The 22,631-nt window shown below is 44.0% G+C and overlaps 2 protein-coding genes across 2 annotated transcripts; both read right to left on the bottom strand.

Moving 5' to 3' along the window:
• Positions 1–1,023: 1,023 nt before the first annotated feature.
• Positions 1,024–5,022, bottom strand: LOC121609887. Its single transcript, XM_041941640.1, has 7 exons — positions 4,905–5,022; positions 4,073–4,267; positions 3,718–3,807; positions 3,198–3,254; positions 2,697–2,819; positions 2,376–2,489; positions 1,024–1,683 (listed from the first exon to the last, which is right to left on the bottom strand). The coding sequence occupies exons 2-7, from the start codon at positions 4,247–4,249 to the stop codon at positions 1,624–1,626; spliced, it is 621 nt and encodes a 206-aa protein (XP_041797574.1). The 5' UTR covers positions 4,250–4,267; positions 4,905–5,022; the 3' UTR covers positions 1,024–1,623.
• A 6,378-nt stretch (positions 5,023–11,400) lies between these two features.
• On the bottom strand, positions 11,401–22,126 carry LOC121610615 (membrane-spanning 4-domains subfamily A member 8-like). Its single transcript, XM_041942816.1, has 7 exons — positions 22,057–22,126; positions 20,924–21,115; positions 20,515–20,634; positions 19,462–19,518; positions 19,038–19,235; positions 12,796–12,918; positions 11,401–12,721 (listed from the first exon to the last, which is right to left on the bottom strand). The coding sequence occupies exons 2-7, from the start codon at positions 21,095–21,097 to the stop codon at positions 12,656–12,658; spliced, it is 738 nt and encodes a 245-aa protein (XP_041798750.1). The 5' UTR covers positions 21,098–21,115; positions 22,057–22,126; the 3' UTR covers positions 11,401–12,655.
• Positions 22,127–22,631: the final 505 nt, after the last annotated feature.

Raw genomic sequence — 22,631 nt, forward strand, 5'->3', positions numbered from 1 at the left:
TTATGTCCATCCATTTTATTTCAATGAGGACAGGCTAAATAACAGAAACACGACTCTGTATAACCCAACTACACCACAAACTACACCCTCCGACATGAAAATAAAGTTGATTCAACAGCGCCAATAAAAGCTAAACATTATAGCCTTCATTGGAAGGACATATTGCATGACTGTTGTGTTGAGCTGCATTAGTCTTGGCTAGCAGCAGGACAGCTAAAGGGTGAATACCTCACATTGAACTCCTTTTGAGAAAACTCTGATTTCTCTCCGTATTATTGTGGCCCGGCTGATCAGTTTTCAAACTGCGCAAATCTGTTTGACACCACTTTTAAAAAAAGCATAACGTTACACACAGCGTCTAAATATGTCAAACCTCAAATATATCGTTAATTTAGCTCGGCATCAGAGTAAAAAGAACAACAAAAAAAAACCATTTTGGCTCTCACAACCAATGTAGGAGCCATGAAGGCGACGTAAAGGTTTGATTATGCTCTTGATTTGTTTTGGTATTTTTTCGTCGTGGCAGTGATTTGTGGAATCTGGGTGGTGTCACTTAGTTGATTTAAGCACCTGTTCACCTGTGTTCACGAGGGAAGAGGTTTGAGTGGGTCGTATTTTTTGTTGACTGCACTATACACGTTTAGTCCATTGATCGCTGTTTGTTAAGTTGCTACGTTGTTTAAGTTGATAATCTTTTTTATTAAAGCACTTTTTTCTAAGTTATTTCTGTGTCGGCGGACCATTGGAGAAGCGCGTCAGACAAATAGATCATAGGCCCGTATCTCATCCTCTAAGCGACATCCTGGTTCTTGAGGTCGCTACAGCAGGTGTACAAAAGAAACACTCACATAAAGTGCTTCAAACCTGTACTTCAGTATTTGAGTTAACGTACTTATTACCACCACTGGGTAAGACTTTAGGACATTGCAGTGAATCAGCAGTAACAGCACACACATGCAGTATGTTATTTAACAACAGGTAAAATAACAAGATGTTCAGCTGGACTAACACGACTGAGCAGACTCGCTGTAATCATTTTATTTAACTTTCATTTTAGCCAGAAACAGCATCTATAAAAATAGGAATATAATGATTTACAAACGACAGAAATCGTCTTCACCTCACACTTCAGCTTCTCTTTGTAATGATCGCTCCTATGTGTACACAAAGAGCACAACTGCTTATTAAACAGATGGCAGAAATACAAAAAACAATTAAATATGTAACAGTCAAATGTTTCATGCAATTCATTTTCAAATTAAAATTTAAAATCATCCCCATCAGTCCATCAATGTCACACACGTATAAACTTCCTTCTTACCTACAAACATAGTGACTGTAAGGCACATTACTGGATAGAAAATCATAATAAACAGAAACAATAAAAAAAAAACATCAACAGAGAATGAAATGGACAGCAGCATAGATAATATAGTGCAGAATATTACCAAAAATATTTAGTGCAAATATTTCCAAGCAACCTTTGTTGCTATTTCCAAGCAACCTTTGTAGGAAAAGACGGACAGAGATCGAACCATCTGAATTTGTTTAAATCATTGACGTTACAGTTCATACAGTCAATGGAGTTCTAGTAACATATGATAGTAAAGCAGAGACTTTCATTTAGGCTGGAGGGTTAGTGGTGACTTCCTCCCTCTTGTATTTTTCTGGGTCATCAGTGCTCTAAAAGAGAAAAATAATATCAGAAAAGCACATAAAAGGTGCAGCCATAGCACATAACTTACATACAAGCATGAATTATTGTTTCCAGCAGGGGTGATTGTAATCTACATTTTTGTGTCCGCTTGATATTTCGGCATCTTAATCTTCACAATCTTAAGAGGAAAATACAATTTGGCAGTGAACTCCAGGAAATCAAATTTTTATTAAAAGTAGTGTTCATGTCTATACTGGCAGATTGTAAGATTCTTTCTTAAGAAATATTGCCACAAACTTGTTCACTTTCTCACCGAGAGTTATATGAGAAGATTAATACCACTCTCATGCCTGTACGCTAAATCTAAAGCTGCATTTTAGCATGAGGACTTAAAACAGGGAGAAGCAGCTAGCCAAGCAGCACTTCTTTCCCAAAATGTCTATTCCTTTAATCCCATCCTTGATTTATGTACATCATATATGGCAGAAACCAGCTAAAATGACAATAATTTACTTCCTGTTCTGGCTGGCACGGAACTAAGGGGACAATTTAAAGTTTGAAAAGTGGAGTCTGAAAAGTTAGAAGTGAAACTACGACCAGATGTTCAAAACATAAACACTCAAACACAAAGGAGGAAGAACCGGAGCATTTGTGTTCAGTCAGCATTTCCTGAATAAACAACACTTCCAACAGTGAGACATGAGTCTGCAGACTCCACCTTGTTTTCTCTCTTCTCACTGCTCTTCAGAGCTTTGATCCCCAACACGGCAGAGCTGATGGCGACGCAGAGCTCCAGGACCGACAGGACGATCAGCACACCAATGACGCCGGTCTGAAGCATCCGGTGGGACACAAAAAACTGTGTTAACTTTAAAATGACCCACTGCCTTCAAGTTTTTATTTCAGGCTGCGAGTTATTATTACGGAAGCACACTCATTCCTCAAAGTAAATAAAATGAGGATATTATCTCATATTTATGACTTCTTTATCTCATATTTATGAGGTGAGCTGAGCTGAGGTGACATTTTCCACACTTACCAGAATCATTGCATTATCAAACATCCACCAAAAACTTAAGAGGACTATATTCATGCTGTAGAGTACGTTGGCTACAATGGCAAAACCAACTCCTGCCAGGTTCAGGAACACATTGAGGAAGACCTAAAGTAAAAGGACAGGTCAGTTTAAACACAACCAAATGCAAAACCACTGCAGGCAATAAACAGCATACTCATGGAATTAAAAAGTCACAGACTGTCTCACCCCTTCACTCTGAGAGGTTTGCAGTGGAAACAGCTGCATGGATGGTGTTAACTTTAAGAACGTGCAACTCTGTCAAACACTATATTCTGCCCTCTCCAATGCAAATACATACTGTATACATGTGGGACAATGCAGGTGTGTATATTGTTGAGGGATTTGTGACAATACATGTACCAAACAAAAATTCTGCATTTTATTTGTCTTGAAATAAAACAAAAATAAAATGATAATGAAAAGAGAGATGACATGAGGATGTTATAAAGCTGAACTACTCACCAGACATGGACTGGGGAACTTCTCAGACAAGATGCTCACGATGCCAAAAAAGATAAACTGGAGAACAGACAAAAAACAAAACCTTTAAACTTCCATTCTTCCACAAAAACACTCAAATTTACACATATTTTAAGTATCTTTGTATTTTTGAAGCGCCAGGAGGGAAACTAGGTTACCTTCAAATGTTAAATTTTTGCCACTTCAATAGAGTCACTGGATCAACCCAGTAGAAAAGTCATGCCTGTGCCTCTGCTTATCTGACACGCAAATTCATTTTTATCTTTGAAGATGGCCTCTTCACTGAGTTTGAAACCCCTAACATAGACAGGAAAGGACTAATATTCAGCCACCTCAAATCATGTGTACCACAAGTTGGTAAAAGCCAACAACAGAAGACCTATACGGTGGATCTCCTGGAACCAACTGAACAGCCTCAGTGAAGTTGCATTTGTCTTCACCAGCTCTGGGAGAGACAGGTGAATTTTGCAAAGAAAAAGATCATTAAATAACACTCGCTCACCATTCCTCCCAACAAAAAAGGATGTATTCCAGCATCATAGATGAGCGCTCCAAGGCCGATGTTGAGCAACCCAACGATAATGTGCAGAGCCTGTGGAGGAGGAAACACAGTATGAACAGCTGTACAGTATCACTGCCGTTATCAGGTGAGCAGCCCTGTGGTGCAGAACAACCTGTTAATGGACCGCTTTCTCTCATCATTTCATGGTGTTTTCTGAATCCAATATAACCAGAACATCACCTGAGGGCAGGTACAGATCCCTGACTGTGTGATACAAAAACTCTTATAACAACAAAGAAAGACTTTAAAGCTGAAGTTCACAGAGCAGCTTCAAACATATCAGGATATAACTCACCCCCAGGAGAGACTGAGAAGTTTTCTGGACCCTCCTCAGGTGCTGAGACACAGAGCAGCACGTAGGGCTGTAGCAAAGGCCCTTGAGGATTTGACATAGTGGAGGACAAGCACTCTCGGGGTCAGAGGTCAAAGTCAACACAGTGACCCCATCAGCTTTGGCCATGGTCGCAGACATCCTGCCTGCTGCTGTAGACTGAAAGAAACAAGAGAGGATATAAACTTTAAAATGTGCTGAATCAGGTTGAATCAAACTACCATAAACAACCTTAAACTCGGTGCCTGGCCTTTCCTGTCGGCCGCCATTCCAAGCAACTGCACGTCTTCTTCTACAACACTGGTTTGTTTCCTGTTCCCACCAACCAGCTGTTTCACATCATCTCTCTCCGGTTCGCAGCTACTAGCCCAGTTTTTAGTGTTGTTTTCTTGAGCGAGCACTGAATGGAGGGTGTATTTGTTTGGCTGTTTAGTCCTGGAGGGAGTTTTCTAAAATCTAACATCAAGCCACAATAAAGAGCTTGAACTTGAGTGCAGTGCCTCTGAGCAGCCCCCTAGTCCCAACACGCCATCTTGGATTTTACATGGATTGTTTTGATCTTGACAGACATCACTTTTTCTCTCCTGACAAGTTGTGAGGAAGTAAATCTAAACTCTGAAGAGTTCTAACTTGAAATATTTGTCCATTCATAACCTTCATGAGCACTGAATGGCTTGAAAATGGATGCATTCACTTAGATTGCTGTGCACCACACATACTGAAGACTGGATAAAAGGTGATCAGGCTTAAGTAAACTACACATAATCTATGAATCAAACACAGAATAAAGTCTTGCCTGTTTCTGCCTGTTGGGAGTAAAAGCAAAATCTAGATGTTTGTACTCCTCAACAAAGTCTGGCTGATTGTCGCTACGTTTGTTTCTCAGTTGTTTGGAGACGAAAAAGAGGAGGAACTCTGTGAACCTCTTCCAGGAAGTACCTCCCTATGTCTGGAAGCCTGAGAGAAAATTAACCCTTTGTTGATAATTCAGCTAACCACAAAGACAATTGCAAATACTCTGGTTTGATTTTGATTTATTCCTTCAACCTAAAACAAAGAAGTGTCATGCAGGGCCGGAGCCAGAAGTTTTTTTTTTTTATAATATTTTATTTATACGTTTTCAGTTTCATAAACACACAAGAACGCAACCCAACAACAAGGGAACCTTTCCGCCCTCCCAAAGGGAGGCAGACAAAAGACAAAAAGTAAAAGAAAAAAAATCAAAATAAATAATGATAAATAAATAAAATAAAACCAAAAACTTGCTCTTCAAGGATATAAAAATATAACAGTTAGCAAAGCAATCAGCACCAAATTGGCTGAGCTAAATATCTAAAACATTTTTATACATAAATACAGCACATATACACTGGTCAGATTCATATCCACAAAACAAGTGCTTTAGTTAGTTTTGGATAAATGAAATAGAAAAGGTTGCCACATTTTGTCAAATTCTGCAGAGTTGTAGGAAATATTTTAACAGATTCTCTCCATGTGCAGCAAGGCTGTAAGTTCAGCTAGCCATGTTTTGAAAGAAGGGACATCTTCGTTTTTCCAAAGGGATAATATGTTCCTTTTTGCAACAACCATGCCATATTTTATTGTCTTTCCTTGTAAGAGGGGTAGAGATACTAGATACTGGGTTCCGCACAAAATAGCAGTGTATGGGTCTGGTGGGATATCACAGTTGTATACATCAGAAAAGCATTTAAAAATGTCTGACCAGATTTGTGTAGCTTTGGGCAAAACCAAAAGAGGTGGCCGAAGGTGCCCTCTGCAGATTTACATTTCGGGCAAGTTAGTGAGACTGAAGGGTAAAATGAGTGTAGTTTGGTGCAGGAATAATGTAGCCTGTGGAGTACTTTAAACTGAATAAGTTGGTGTCTAGAGTTTATAGAACAAGTGTGAATAATTTTTTTGGGACTAGATTCCCAACTGTCAATGCTGATTAAAATGCCAAGTTCACTTTCCCAGGCTTCCTTTAAATAATGTGTGGAGACCGGATTATATGCTGCGAAAAAGTTCACAAATCGGGAGACAAGTCTCTTTGAGTCAGGGGCCTGATTCATAAGTTTATGCAGTTCATTGGGGGCTGGGCATGATTCAAAATTTGATATATTAGTGCGGATATAAGCTCTTATCTGAAGGTAACGGAAAAAATGTGAAGGCGGGAGTGTGTACTTTTCCTTCAGCTGTGTGAAGGTAGCAAAAGTATTGTTGATGTAAAGATCTCCTAAAGTGATGATGCCTTTGCTTTTCCAGATCTTATAAGTTCCATCTGTAAGTGAAGGTGGAAAGGCATGATTGTGGCAGACTGGAGTACAAACAGAAGTTTCAGGCAACTTTTTCCTTATTTGATACCAAATTCTTACAGAGTTTTTAACCATGAAGTTATTACCTGCAACAGCCTTCAGAGGTTTGGTTAGAGAAAAGAGAAGTGCAGGGAGAGAGCTTGTGGGGAGATCCTGTTCAATTGCAAGCCATGAAGGGGTGGAAATGGAAATCTTGCCAGGGTATGCATCTTGCCAGTACACCAGTGCTCTACAGTTAGCAGCAGTTAGCAACAATTAAGTTATATTAACTATTCATTTCACTTCCCGCAGTGAGAGATAAGGGTCCAGTTTGTAGAATTTATAGAGAGAAAGGACTGTAATGTTGAACAGCTGCTGGCCTGAATTTGTACATGTATGTCATACTTTGTCACTGTGTTTGTTGTTGCAGTTACTATTGTTCCACCTTTGTTTTAATGAAAACTATTTAATGACAAAAAAGACAATGTACAGTATTTAAGATTTACCTCATCAGCTTCATTGATTTTTGTAAATATCTGCTTATTCTGACTCTGACGCAGTTTCAACACGTTTCAAACAAGTTGGGACAGGAGCAACAAAAGACTGGGAAAGACGTGGAATGCTCCAAAAACACCTGTTTGGATCATTCCACAGGTAAACAGGTTGATTGGTAACAGGTGATAGTATCATGATTAGGTATAAAAGGAGCATCCTGGAAAGGCTCAGTCATTCACAGGCGAGGATGGAGCGAGGTTCAACATTTTGTTAGCACATGACTGTACAAAGGAGATAAATACATGGGCTTAGGAACACTTTGTAAAATGTTTTTATTTACATTTTACACAGTGAAACAATTTTTATGGAAACAGGGTCGTAGGTAAATATGTCCTGTTTCTAGATAAGAGCTTACACAGTTTACACACACACACGCACACACACACACACACACACACACACACACACACACACAGAGAGAGAGAGAGAGAGAGAGAGTTGTGTTTCCATCATTTTTGGACCTCAAGTCTCTGGATGTTGTGGGGCTGTCTTGGCTGACACGCCTCTGCAACATCGCGTGGCATTTGGGGACAGGGCCCCTGGACTGGCAGACCGGGGTGGTGGTCCCTCTATTTAAGAAGGGGGACTGGAGGGTGTGCTCCAAATGTAGGGGGATTACACTCCTCAGCCTCCCTGGCAAAGTCTATTCCAGGGTACTGGAGAGGAGAATTCGGCCAATAGTCGAACCTCGGATTCAGGAGGAAAAATGCGGTTTTTGTCCTGGTCGTGGAACACTGGACCAGCTCTACACCCTCAGCAGGGTGCTCGAGGGTTCATGTGAGTTTGCCCAACCAGTCCACATGTGTTTTGTGGATTTGGAGAAGGCATTCAACCGTGTCCCTCGTGGCATTCTGTGGGAGGTGCTTCGGGAGTATGGAGTCCGGGGCCCTCTACTACGGGCCGTCCGGTCTCTGTATGACCGGACCAGGAGCTTGGTTCGCATTGCCAGCAGTACGTCAGACCTGTTCCCAGTGCATGTTGGACACTGGCAGGGCTGCCCTTTGTCACCGGTTCTGTTCATTATTTTTACGGACAGAATTTCTAGGCGCAGCCAAGGACCGGAGGGAGTCTGGTTTGGGGACCACAGGATCTCATCTCTGCTTTTTGCGGATGATGTTGTCTGTTGGCTTCTTCGAACCAGGACCTCCAGCATGTGTTGGGGCGGTTTGCAGCCGAGTGCGAAGCGGCTGGGATGAGAATCAGCACCTCCAAGTCTGAGGCCATGGTTCTCAGACTTGGTGGTGGCTTGCCCCCTCCGGGTTGGAGGAGAGATCCTGCCTCAAGTGGAGGAGTTCAAGTATCTTGGGGTCTTGTTCACGAGTGAGGGAAGGATGGAACGTGAGATTGACAGGCGGATCGGTGCGGCAGCTGCAGTAATGCGGTCGTTGTACCGGTCCGTCGTGGTGAAGAAGGAGCTGAGCCGAAAGGCAAAGCTCTCGATTTACCGGTCAATCTACGTTCCCACCCTCACCTATGGTCATGAACTTTGGGTCATGACCGAAAGAACGAGATCTCGGATACAAGCGGCTGAAATGAGTTTCCTCCGCAGGGTGCCGGGTTGCTCCCTTAGAGACAGGATGAGGAGCTCTGTCACTCAGGAGGAGCTCAGAGTAGAGACGCTCCTCCACGTTGAGAGGAGCCAGCTGAGGTGGCTCGGGCATCTTTATGCCTCCTGGACACCTTCCTGGGAGGGTGTTCCGGGCATGTCCCACCAGGAAGAGGCCCCAGGGAAGACCCAGGACACGCTGGATGTGTCTGGGGAGAGAGAAGTCTGGGCATCCCTGCTTAGACTGCTGCCCCCGCGACCCGGCCCCGGATAAGCGAAAGACAATGATGGATGGACTCTAAAATATAAGGACAAATATTTTTAAGCAACCTTGTTGGAGACTGTACCTGACAATTTGTGTAAATCATTAATGTTACAATGCAGTAAGTGGTACACATGCACAGGATTATAGTACCACAAAGCAGAGACTTTAGGCTGTGGGGTTAGTGGGGAATTCCTCCATCACTGCTCTGCAGGATTCTGGGTCATCAGTACTAGTTTTTTTGTCTTGCTTTTTGTGCAAGACAAAAATAATATCAGTGATAATGATGGTAATGACATCATCCACGTCAGAGGTAGTTGTCTAGAGACGCTGGATGTTGATAACATGCCACCACGGGCTCAGAGGGGATTAGCACCAGCATATCATAACAAAATATTGGAATATGTTCGCCGCAGATTATGTGTTATATAGAGGCTGCGCATGGGTGCCCCCGAGTACTCGCATTACACGCGATATACGCGCCGCTCCTCTGGGGCTAATTTCTTCAAAATGACTCCAAATGCCACCAAAGTTGTCTGGGTGAGTAAATGGGCGTATTTAATGCTACAAATAAGGTCCAGTTGAAAAAACGAAAGTTATCCTTTAAAGCTGATGAAATGTGGTTTATTATGTAATTATGTGATATGAGATTGGAGATTAGTCCTGGAAAACGAGAATCGTATGTGTTTTCCTTTTATATCAAGCTCCAAAAAAATGTTGCATGTTTGATTTAATTTGCTTTACTTTGCATCAGGAGTTTTGCAATGTGACTTGCACATGCACACATAACAGCCTCGTTGCAGCCGGACTTCAGAGTGAGCTCAGACCATGTCCATACCATAGACTGCACTGACTGCACAAAACATGAATGTAGTGTCCGTGATGACACCCACAGGTTTCTGGGTAGCCGTTGTAAAGTTCAGTGACAACGTCTCCCACTGTCACCATCTTGGCAGCGCCTGACTGCACCAACTCAGGGCTACTCCAGCCTGGTTGCTGACACCTAGTGATTAGCTGTCACTCAAAGCAGCCATGCCCATGATTATGCATAACTTTAAGTCTTAATATAATTTGCAGTTGTCATGGACAGGGAAAACAGCCATAAAGACCCAAAATGTTTTTGTAGCAGGCTGTAAGTGTGCTTATTTCTGCTGTAAAGTTGGGCATTTTAATATGGAAGTCTATGGGGACTGACTCACATTTGAAGCCAGCCTCAAGTGGCCAACTGCTGTTTTTGGCACAATGCCTTGGCTTAATTTTTCAGCCCCAGAGGTTGGCGCTTGGTCAACATTAAAACAAGCTTCCTCACCATTCCTCCAAACCAAAAAGGAAACAAGGTATGCTCCATCCCCACCCAAGTGGCGCCACCACTGCTATAGAAGATGCATCCAAGACCGATGGTGAGCAACCCAACGACAATATGCAGAGCCTGTAGATTAGGAAACACAGCATCAACAACAAACAGCTGCACAGTATCACTGCAGTTACCAAGTGACAGTTAAAGTTAATTAGAGAGCAGCCCTGTGGTGCAGAAAGATGTGACTGTAACATGGCAACAACAAAAATGTGCAGCTTTTGACTGAGGCCTTGAAAATTTAGTCAACAGATCAACAATTTGTTTTTAATTGAATGGTTCAGTCAAAGTTGAAATCAGAACTGAGTGAGGAAAGAAAAGGGACTAAATGAAAAATGAAGTGATAGAAATACTTTAAAGCTGAAGTTCACAGAGCAGCTTCAAACATATCAGGCTATAACTCACCCCCAGAAGTGAGAACTGAGAAGTTTCCTGGACCCTCCTCAGGTGCTGAGACACAGAGCAGCACACAGGGCTGTAGCAAAGGCCTTTGAGGATTTGACACAGTGGATGACAAGGGCTTTGGGGGTCAGAGGTCAAAGTCAACACAGTGACCCCATCAGCTTTGGCAATGGTCGCAGACATCCTGCCTGCTCCTGCACATCGAAAGAGACGAGAGAGGACATAAAGATCTGCTCAATCAGGTTATGGTGTTTCTTTAAAAAAGCAATCCTTGCTGAATCTTAACATGAAATCCTCGTCATTATTATTTCCAATCTAAAAACCAGCTGCAACTAAGGCTGCTAAAATGACTTACCCATACTCGGAACTTAAAGTCAGGACATGATGAGCTCTGCTGCTTTGATTGTGACCTAATGTGTCTCTTGTGCAGAAAACACTCGACAGGGTTTGGGGCACTCCTGGTGTTTCTATTTTTTTGTCCATCCATTTTATTTCAATGCAGGCTAAATAACAGAAACACGGCTCTGCATAACACAACACAGTTAAACTACACCACAAACTACACCCTCCGACATGAAAATAAAGTTGATTCAACAGCGCCAATAAAAGCTAAACATTATAGCCTTCATAGGAAGGACTTATTGCATGACTGTTGTGGCTACCATTCTTACTCTCATTCTTATCCTTGAAAAAAAATGACAGAGAAAAAAAGCCAAAATGAACTGCAAAATGATCTAATATAATTTCTGAAGATATTGCAATTATTTACCATGAGCCTATACAAGCCATATTATTATAACACATGTGTAAACTACATGATATTGTAGTAATATTGCTTCCAGCCAAAAGAGGCAGCACTGCATCTGAGCAACCCTGTACACAGTGAGCGAGGAAAAAGTTAAGTGCCATCTTGGATTTTGTATTGGTTGTATTGATTTTAACAGAAGTCACCCGCATTTTAATCGGATTAAGTGCTGTTTTATGTATTTTAAACTGGCCTGACACACACTTTTTATCTCCTGAGAAGTTGCCAAGAAGATGGTGGGTTCGAACTTGAAAAATGTATCCAAATGTATCATCAAACTTGATGTACACTGAATGTCTTTAATGGGTGGATTTACTTAGGTAGCAGTACAAGACCACACACAAAATAAGGATAGGCTAAAATTTAATTAAGGTACTTAACAAACTGAATCAAACAGAGTAAAGACTTACGTTTTTTGTCTGTAGAGGAGCAGAAGCAAAACTATTTTGCGCCACCTGATCTCTCTCACTGTTGTGCAGTTATTGCTCGGTAATGGAGGAGAGGAGCTTCCTTCCAGAGGACCTCTTTCCAGATGTACCTCCCCCTGATATGGAAGCCATCAAGAAACTTAACCCTTTGCTGATCAGTCAGCTAAAAAGGATCATTGTGAATACAGTGCATTTTTATTTGTTTTCCGTTCTTACAACCAAAAACAAAGAAAAGGTGGCAATGACATGCAGGACATGAGTCCAGATTCCCCCAGCACAACCCCATTTTGGTCATTAAACTGTTCACTTGTCAATTACATTTTCTGTAAGTTTTATCTCACTGCATGATCTAAATGCAGTCTCCAGGACTTCCTCGCACTGCCTGGATAATAGTCCAAGTGGAGAAAATGATTCCTTTCAATTTGTTGATTTATATTTTGTGGATAAAACAGTAAAATAAAAAAAAGATTGCATCAAATATACAAGAATCAGTCTCAAAAACAGATAGCTGACATGAAACTGAATGAGACATTTCATGTGTTGGATTAAATTTGTTAATTGTAGGTTAAAAACTCACAAGAAAATAGGAAAATACGACCTGTTAATAGATGACAGTTTAGAAACTAGAACCCAAGCAATAGATTTTTTTTTACAACTAGTTATTTAAACTGATGGCATGAATACAAACAATTAGTAAAACATCAGAATAAAATAGCAGCATTTACAATTCAGTGCAGATTAAAAAAATACTTATAATACTAATATTTTCAAGCAACCCTTATAGTAAACGAATAGCTTGGCAGAGACTGTACCTGATCATTAGTGTAAATCATTGATACAATACATACAGTCAACGGTATACATGCGCAGGATTATAGCAACAGCACAAAGCACAGACTGTCATTTAGACTGCAGGGTCAGTGGTGACTTCCTCCAGCAGTGTTTTGTAGAGTTCTGGGTCATAAGTGCTCTAAAAGAGAAAAATAATATCAGAAATAGACTGTGTAGTGTCTAACAGGTTAGACATGAGTCTGCAGCGTCTACCTTGTTTTCTCTCTTCTCACTGCTCTTCAGAGCTTTGATCCCCAACACGACACAGCTGATGGCGACGCAGAGCTCCAGGGCCGACAGGACGATCAGCACAGCATTGATGCTTCTTAGAAGCATCTGGTGGGACACAAAACTGTTACTTTAAAAGCTTTAACCACCTGTGTTTTATCTAGATTTAATAAGATCAGTGAAATGTCTTTTGACTTGACCCATTTCCTTCAAATTTGTTGTTTCAGTTCTTTTGGTGTATTTCTAATGAACTTTTATTTTGGGCTGTAAGTAAATACAGGAAATTATGCAAATTGTGAATGTGTTTGTTGATTGGTGTCCGGCCAGTTTTATTCAGCTAAATACCAAGAAGATCAGAACAGGCAGAAAGACACACCAACAAGTAGCTATCAGTGACGACTGTACTGAAGTTTTAAATTAATTCTAATAAACCAAACTAAACTTAAAAAAACTCTAAACTGTGGTGGTTGGTATTGTCTGTGCTGTTAATTTGAAGGTCCACTTCCTGTGTTCTGTTGTGTTGGCTGTAACTTTACGTTTTGTTTTCCTGAGGCTCCCTTCCCCCCCGATGCGTCGAGGAGTGATTGGGCACACCTGAGTTCACTTCCTGAAATTAGGACGCCTATTTAACCTTTTTGGAGTAATCGTTTGTCTCTTCTCTTTTCGTTCCAGTGCCTCCCATGCCCACACAGCCCAGCGCTCTCTGGACCTCTCTGAGTTTGTGTTTGTTTGGACCTCACGCTGCCAGCGACTGTTTGAGTTATTGCCTTTCTTGTGAAAATAAAACTTTTGTTAACCTTCTCCGTTTCCGCTCCTGGGTCTCTCTCTCTGCACCCGCCGTCACAGAATACTCTGGCCAACATGGACCCAGCGGATCCGGACCCCTTTCGAGCGGCACTCGCCCATCAAGGACTACGTCTCGGCCAGCACGAGGACATGCTTCGGGGAGTAATGGAGGCAGTACAAAATCTCAGCGTCCAAGTCCGTGACCTCACCGCTCACCTCAGCCGCACGGACACCCGTGGCTCGCCTTCCTCCTCCAGTCCCACACCAGCGCCACCCCCACCAGCTACCGCTTCAGCCCAATCTACCTCTCTGTCTGTCTCTCAGCGAGAACCTTATGTGCCGGCCCCCGAACCCTTTTCAGGTGAGGTTGGTAATGCCGGGGGGTTTATTTTGCGCTGTTCACTAGTATTTGATCAACAACCCCTTAGTTACCCTTCTGATAGAGCTAAGATAGCCTATACGGTCAATTTGTTACGGGGCAGGGCAGCGCAGTGGGCTACAGCGTTATGGGAACAGCACTCCCCCATTCTCTCGTCTTTCAACAGTTTCTCGAGGGAACTTAGTCGTATTTTTGATCATTCACGACAGGGGCAGGAAACTGCTAAACGCCTATTCTCTCTGGCGCAAGGAGTGAGATCAGTGGCAGATTTCTCTATCGACTTCCGTATCGCAGCCTCAGAGAGCGGGTGGGGGGAGTTAGAGCTACGAGGTGTTTTCCTACGGAGTCTTTCTAGTGAGTTAAAGGACGAATTAGCTTCCAGAGATGAGCCTGATTCTTTAGAGTCTTTAATTTCCCTCGCCATACGTATAGATAACCGCTTGAGAGAGAGACAGAGAGAGAGAGCCCAGACTCGCCTCTCTCATGTTCACGAGCCAGTTTCCCTCGCCCTCCCTTCAGCCAGTGGCGGATCCTCCGGCCATTCCGCTGCTCCCTCCACGTCCTCCTCCCACCCTTCGGAGCCCATGCAGTTGGGTCGGACCCGTCTCCACTCTAGCGAGCGGCAGCGACGTTTCAACCAGCGGCTCTGTATCTACTGTGGCCAGGGAGGTCATTATCTCGCTAACTGCCCTCAGACGCCAAAAGGGCAGGCTCACCCGTGACGGAGAGCGCACTGGTGAGTCAGACATCCCCTAATATCAGCTCTCCCTCCCGCATTACTGTTCCCTCCTGTCTGCTTTGGGGTCGTGAGTCTCTTCCCATAAGAGTTCTGATCGACTCAGGGGCAGACGAGAGTTTCATCCACACCGAACTAGCCACCCAGCTTAAGCTTCCCCTTGAATCCCTCCCGGTGCCCAGAAATGTAACCGCCTTAGACGGCCGACGTATAGCTCAGGTCACTCAACGTACGCTCCCTGTCACGCTCATAATTTCCGGGAATCATAGAGAGGACATCCAATTCTTCGTCATTCCTTCTCCTCAGATCCCCCTGGTGTTGGGCCTCCCCTGGTTGCTTAACCATAACCCCCAGATAGACTGGACTACTGCCAGTATCACCACCTGGAGCCCATTCTGTCACGCCCACTGTCTTCGTTCGGCCAACCCCTTTTCTTCCCGTGTTTCTCCACCACCTCCCACGCCCCCTGTCCTTACCTCCGTGCCTCCCGAGTACCATGACCTAGCCCCGGTGTTCAGTAAAGAGTTGGCCCTGTCCCTGCCTCCTCATCGCCCTTACGATTGCTCCATAGACCTCCTCCCTGGTGCCCCTCTCCCTTCGAGTCGCCTGTATAACCTGTCACGCCCCGAAAAGGAAGCCATGGAGACATACATCCAGGATTCCCTAGCCTCTGGACTCATCCGCCCCTCCTCCTCTCCGTTAGGGGCAGGCTTCTTTTTCGTTAAAAAGAAGGATGCCTCCCTTCGCCCCTGCATCGACTTCCGTGGACTCAACGACATCACCGTTAAGAACAGGTACTCTCTCCCTCTCATCGACCCCTCCTTCGAACCACTCTGCTCCGCCACCATCTTCTCCAAACTAGATCTCCGTAACGCTTATCACCTCGTCCGGATAAAGGAGGGTGATGAGTGGAAGACAGCTTTCAACACACCGTTAGGTCATTTTGAATATCTTGTCATGCCCTTTGTCTCACTAACGCCCCCGCAGTCTTCCAGGCTCTTATTAACGATGTCCTCAGAGACATGTTAAATCGGTTTGTTTTCGTTTATTTAGATGACATATTGATTTTCTCTCGAGATTTAGAGGAACATAGGCAGCATGTCAGACTAGTGCTTCAGAGACTTCTTGAGAATAAACTGTATGTTAAAGCGGAGAAGTGCGAATTTCATTCTGACTCAGTGAGCTTCCTAGGCTACATCATCGCCAAGGGTCAGTTAAGACCCGATCCTGCCAAGATCCAAGCGGTCACGGATTGGCCCGTCCCCACCACCCGGAAGGAGCTGCAGAGGTTTCTCGGCTTCGCTAACTTCTACCGCAGATTCATCCGTGACTACAGTAAGGTAGCTCTTCCCCTCACTAGACTTACTTCTGTTAAAATCCCCTTCCTGTGGTCTCCTGATTCCCAACAGGCTTTCGCCCAGCTTAAAGCACTGTTCACCTCCGCCCCAGTGCTCAAACACCCCGATCCCGCCCGTCAGTTCGTGGTCGAGGTGGACGCGTCCGACTCCGGTGCTGGTGCCATCCTTTCCCAGAGAGACCCTCAGACTCACAAACTTCATCCCTGTGCTTTCTTCTCCCGCCGCTTATCCCAGGCCGAGCGGAACTATGACGTCGGGAATCGAGAGTTGCTGGCTGTGGTTTGGGCTCTTCAAGAATGGAGGCACTGGCTGGAGGGTGCTACGGTTCCCTTTTTGATCTGGACTGATCATAAGAACCTCGCCTACTTACGCACCGCTAAGAGGCTGAATCCCCGCCAAGCCAGATGGGCTCTGTTCTTGAGCCGGTTCAACTTCACCCTCTCCTATCGCCCCGGTTCCCGTAACACTAAGCCCGACGCCCTGTCCCGTCTCTTTGCTCCTCCCTTGGACTCGGAACATCAGGATGTCATCCTCCCGCCGGCTTGCATCGTGGGGATGGCTACATGGGAGATCGAATCCCTCGTGCTCAAGGCGCAGAAGCAACAACCGGACCCGGGTTCCGGTCCCCCCGGTCGCAAGTTTGTCCCGGATTCTGTCCGATCGCAAGTCCTCCAGTGGGCTCACTCCTCTAGACTTACCTGTCACCCTGGTTTAAACTGCACTCTTCAGTTCCTCCGCCAGAGTTTTTGGTGGCCCAGGATGTACCGTGACACCCGTGCGTTTATTGCCGCTTGCTCTGTCTGTGCCAGGGGAAAAGCTTCTCATCATCCCCCTGCGGGGTTACTGCACCCCTTGCCCGTCCCAAGCCGCCCATGGTCACACATCGCCGTAGACTTTGTTACTGGTCTTCCTCCATCTGAAGGTAACACTGTCATTCTAACTATTGTCGATCGCTTTTCCAAGTCTGTGCATTATGTTCCCCTGCCTAAACTGCCTTCTGCCCTCGAGACTGCTAGTCTACTCGTGTCTCATGTGTTCAAGCTTCACGGTATTCCCCTCGACGTGGTTTCTGACCGGGGTCCACAGTTCGCTTCCCAGGTGTGGCAGGAGTTCTGTAAGGCGGTGGGGGCCACGGCGAGTCTGTCCTCTGGTTACCATCCCCAGAGTAACGGCCAGACAGAGCGAGCAAACCAACATCTGGAGTCCGCTCTTCGCTGCGTGGCTGCTCATCATCCCGTCTCTTGGAGCACTCACCTGCCTTGGATTGAATATGCCCACAACTCCCTCTCCTGTTCGGCCACAGGTATGTCACCGTTTCAGTGCTGTCTGGGTTATCAACCCCCCTTGTTTCCCGAGCAGGAGACTGCGGTGTCCGTCCCCTCTGTGAAGGAGCACCTCCGGAGGATTAAGGAGGTATGGCAGTCTGCCAAAGCTGCTCTCACTCGCTCCACGGAGAGGAACAGACGGCTGGCCGATGCTCACCGCGTCTCCGCCCCCGAGTACCGACCGGGTCAGCAGGTGTGGTTGTCGTCACGGGATCTTCCGTTGGATGTCGAGTCACGTAAGCTCTCTCCCCGTTTTGTCGGCCCATTCGAGGTGTTGAAGGTCATTAACCCGTCTGCTGTCCGGCTCAAACTACCAGACTCTATGAAGGTCCACCCCACCTTCCATGTTTCTCTGTTGAAGCCGGTGCGTTCCAGCGAGCTCAGCCCGCCGGCCGCCGCCCCGCCTCCCCCCCGCCTCATTGACGGTCACCCCGCCTACACGGTGTCACGGATATTGGATGTCCGTCCACGCAGTCGTGGTTTCCAGTTCTTGGTGGATTGGGAGGGTTACGGTCCGGAAGAGCGTTCCTGGGTCTCCAGGGGGCTCATTCTGGATGACTCTCTCCTTCGGGACTTTTATGCCGCTCACCCGGACAAGCCGGGTAGAACGCCTGGAGGCGTTCGTTGAGGGGGGGTACTGTGGTGGTTGGTATTGTCTGTGCTGTTAATTTGAAGGTCCACTTCCTGTGTTCTGTTGTGTTGGCTGTAACTTTACGTTTTGTTTTCCTGAGGCTCCCTTCCCCCCCGATGCGTCGAGGAGTGATTGGGCACACCTGAGTTCACTTCCTGAAATTAGGACGCCTATTTAACCTCTGCGGAGACGCTCCTCGACGCCAGAGTATACTTCCACGTACCGTGGTATCAGTTGGTCTCAAGTCTCTTGTGGTAAAGTACTTGTTGATATCTCGTTAAACCTTTTTGGAGTAATCGTTTGTCTCTTCTCTTTTCGTTCCAGTGCCTCCCATGCCCACACAGCCCAGCACTCTCTGGACCTCTCTGAGTTTGTGTTTGTTTGGACCTCACGCTGCCAGCGACTGTTTGAGTTATTGCCTTTCTTGTGAAAATAAAACTTTTGTTAACCTTCTCCGTTTCCGCTCCTGGGTCTCTCTCTGCACCCGCCGTCACATAAACAGCATTAAGTGATCAGGGCATGTGATTGCAATTATCGATAACCACCTTAACCTTTTCCTCATATTTACGTGATCTGGATCTCAAAATTATGAGAAAATAAGATCATAATTACAAGATGGGGAGTCATATTGTTTTCAGTCAAATCAATAAGTCATTTTGTCATAAATGGTAAAAAAAAAAAAAGTTTATTTTAAAAAATTGTAATTTCCCTGAGCCCGAGGTGACATCTTCAAATTGCTTGTTTTGTCTGACTAAAAGTGAAAAAACACCCAAATACTCAGTTTACAATCATACATCATATAAAACAGACAAACTGCACATCCTCATATTTCAGGGGCTGAAACCAGCTCATATTTAGTTTTGTTGCTTGATACATGATTTAAACGATTAATCCATAAACAGTTAACAAAAGATGAATTAATCAATTCAAATAATCAATAAGTCCTCCATTTTCCACTCATCAGTAATATAGCTTGTATTTTGAACATTGAGGTGACATTTTCCACACTTACCAGAATCAGTGCTTTGCCTTTCAAGCATTTCTCCATTACGATGTCTACTCGAGGAGATGGTGTACTGTTTCGTGAACGGTAGTAATAAGACTGACACATCCACCAACCCCATATATGTGCCACATTGATGCTGTAGAGTACAATGGCTGCAATGGCAAAACCAACTCCTGCCAGATTCAAAATCACATTGAGGATGACCTAAAATACAAGACAGGTCAGTTTAAGTCAACCAAACCAGGCAAAACACAGCAAACAGTCACTCATGGAAATAAAAACACAGACTGTCTCACCTGTGGAATTTGTGACGTTACATGTACCAAGTACAAAATTCTGCATTTTGCCTCTTTATCTTGGAATAAAACAAGAATAATATGATAATAAAATGAAAGACGACATGAGGATGTTATAAAGCTGAACTACTCACCAGACATGGACTGGGGTACTTCTCAGACAAGATGCTCACGATGCCAAATATGATAAACTAAAGACAAAAAACAAAATCTTGAAACTTCCATTCTTCAACAAAAACACGAAACTTCATGCTGTTGCAAACAAAATTATTTAACCCTGCAGCGTATATATGGGTTTAAACATTCAAGATTTTCTGAAGATCTAGAATTTCTATAATTTGTGTGTGTTGAATGAATCAGATTGATAATGAAAATGTGAAACAATCTTTCTGAGTTGAAGGATTGCTTTTGGAATACAGCCATGTCATTATTATTAAATCCCTAGTGAATATTATTATTCCGTTTTAAACCATTCACTACTTAGTTTACCAGATTGTTGCAGAGCAAAGATAACACTGAATTTGCTTTATCAGTGATGCAGATATAAATCCCCCCTATGCAGGACAAGCTGAGAAGCAACCATGATTCCATTGGATGAAAGGTAATGGTTACAAAATGACACCTCAAGTTCCAAGAGGCATGTTTGGCAGTATATGCAAGTTTAAAAATCATTGGTACAGCAGCACACCTTCCAGGAAGACAGTAAAATTTCTCCTTTAGAGGAATCAAATGTTTGAAAGAACAGCTGAGAAAACCGTGCATTACTGCCAGAGACTTGCAGCAATCTGATGAAAGCAGGAACAAAAGTATCAGTACAGGAGAACCCTAAACAAGCAAGGACATCTAACATGCGCTCAGACTCAAGGGTTCTGGACACAAAATGCAAAACTCAAACAGCAAGGATAATCAAAAACTCGAAGGCTGGTTTTAACAAAACTCTCTCAGATATTTACAAGGCAAGAACAAAAGGCGCTTGGTCATCAAAAGTATAAACAAAAGATGCTAAGGTTTCCATAGGGCAAAAACTAAAATCAAGAACATCTTCAGGCAAAAACAAAGGTAATCAAAACTCACTGGCGAGGCAAAAACAGGCAAGGTCATGCGATAAGGTACACAGAGTTCACAAGACAATCTGGCACAGGACAACGGGAGACTATATATACACGAGACAACATGAGCTTGCTTACCAGTACTCCCAACCAAATATGAAATCGCGTGTCTTGCATTTGCCACCCTGCGCCACTATGACTTGCTTGGAGGATCACTCCAAGGCCGATGTTGAGCAACCCAACCATGATATGCAGAGCCTGTGGAGGAGGAAACACAGCATGAACAACAAACAGCTGTAGAGTATCACTGCAGTTAAAGGTGCAGAGCAACCCTGAGGTGCAGAAAACTACTGTCACTGGCGGCATCACTTTTTTTCACAGTTTCATGGTGGTTTCTAAATGTAGCTTTCTTATATAAACAGAACATAACCTGAGGCTCTACAACAGGTACAGAGCTAAGACAGTGTGATGAAAACGCTCTCCTGAAGTGACATGGACAGAAGTTCACAGAGCAACTTCACACATGTAGAATAAGGTTGTAACTCACCCCCAGGACTGACAGATTTTTCTGGAGCCTCCTCAGGTGCTGAGACACAGAGCAGCACACAGGGCTGTAGCAAAGGCCTTTGAGGATCTGGCACAGCGGAGGATAACGGCTTTGGGGGTCAGCGGTCAAAGTCAACACGGTGACCCCATTAGTTTTGGCCATGGTCACAGACATCCTGCCTGCTCCTGTAGACTGAAAGAGACAAGAGAGGACATAACCTTTGAATCTGAACTAAGGCTGCTAAAATGACTCATACTCGGAACTTAAAAGTCCAGACATGATGAGCTCTGCTGCTTTGATTGTGACCTAATGTGTCTCTTGTGCAGAAAACTTTTTCTATTATTTTGTCCATCCATTTAATTTCAATGAGGACAGGCTAAATAACAGAAACACGACTCCATATAACGCAACACGGTTAATCTACACCACAAACTACACCCTCCGACCATAAAGTTGATTCAACAGCGCCAACAAAAGCTAAACATTATAGCCTTCGTAGGAGGACTTATTGCATGACTGTTGTAATGCTGCAATACTTGCTGAATCTTAAACATTAAATCCTCATCATTATTATTTCCAATCTGAAAACCATGGAGGTCAACACCAACTGTGGCGAATGGTGTGAACTGAATCACATGCACAGGTAGGTACCACAGACTACACCGTTCCCGATCATGTTTTGCATCATGGACGTCACGTTACAGCTAATGACGATGGCCGACCAGTTGATTGTGTTTCTTATCACCCTGTATTATATGACACAAAATTATAAAGACGATGACCTGAAGGGCAGTGTGTGGAGTAGCACCACTAAAAAATAGGCTATGAGGAAAGTGAGTTACATTGGATCCATCTTGGATCTTGGATTTTACACAGGTTGTAGAGATTTTAACAGAAATCACCTGCATTTCATTGGACTAAGTCCTGTTTGTTGTCTTTAACCCACCAACACACCCTTTCTCACCTGAGAGGCTGACAAGAAGTTCCACCATCCTCCAATGATTTTGAACTTGAATGTTTTAAATGGGTCACTTCACTTAGATCGCAGTACAGGACCATGTGGAAAACAAGAAGTGTCCAAAATTGAATTAGATTACTTTTCTAACTGAATCGAACATCGAATAAAGTCTTACCTTTTGTGTCTTTGAGTAGAAGAAGATCCTAAATGATTGTACTTCACTCGACAAAACCTGTCTGACTGTATGTTTGTTGCTCAATTTTTGTTTGGAGAAGAATAAGAGGAACTGGTGTCAGCCTGTTCCCAGAAGAACCTACCCCCACCATGGAGCTACAAAGAAACTTAACCCTTTGCTGATCCTTCGGCTAAACACAAAGAACTATAAACAAGACTCTTAAATAAATTAATTAGCATTTTTATGCAATTCTTACAGCCTGAAGACAGTCGCTGTCACACAGAGGTAGACACTCAGATTTTATTGGCTAGGTGAAACACAGGGCAAAGTGTTGACATTCACCTTTGGGAAGTGCACTCCTTTGACACACACAAAAGACACGAATAACAATGTGCAGCAATATTCTCACACGTATAAAAATGATTCATATAGGAAATGTAATCTGCATTACTTGCGTTATGCAAACAAAACAGGAAAAAGGCAAAACTCTTCAAAATCAATAGCAGGGAAAGTCCAACCAACCCTGGGAGCCAAACACAGCAAAAGCACGAGGCGAAGTCAGAGGGAACAATCTG

This window comes from Chelmon rostratus, chromosome 8 (assembly GCF_017976325.1).
Source record: "Chelmon rostratus isolate fCheRos1 chromosome 8, fCheRos1.pri, whole genome shotgun sequence".
In the NCBI taxonomy this organism is placed as follows: Eukaryota; Metazoa; Chordata; class Actinopteri; order Chaetodontiformes; family Chaetodontidae; genus Chelmon; species Chelmon rostratus.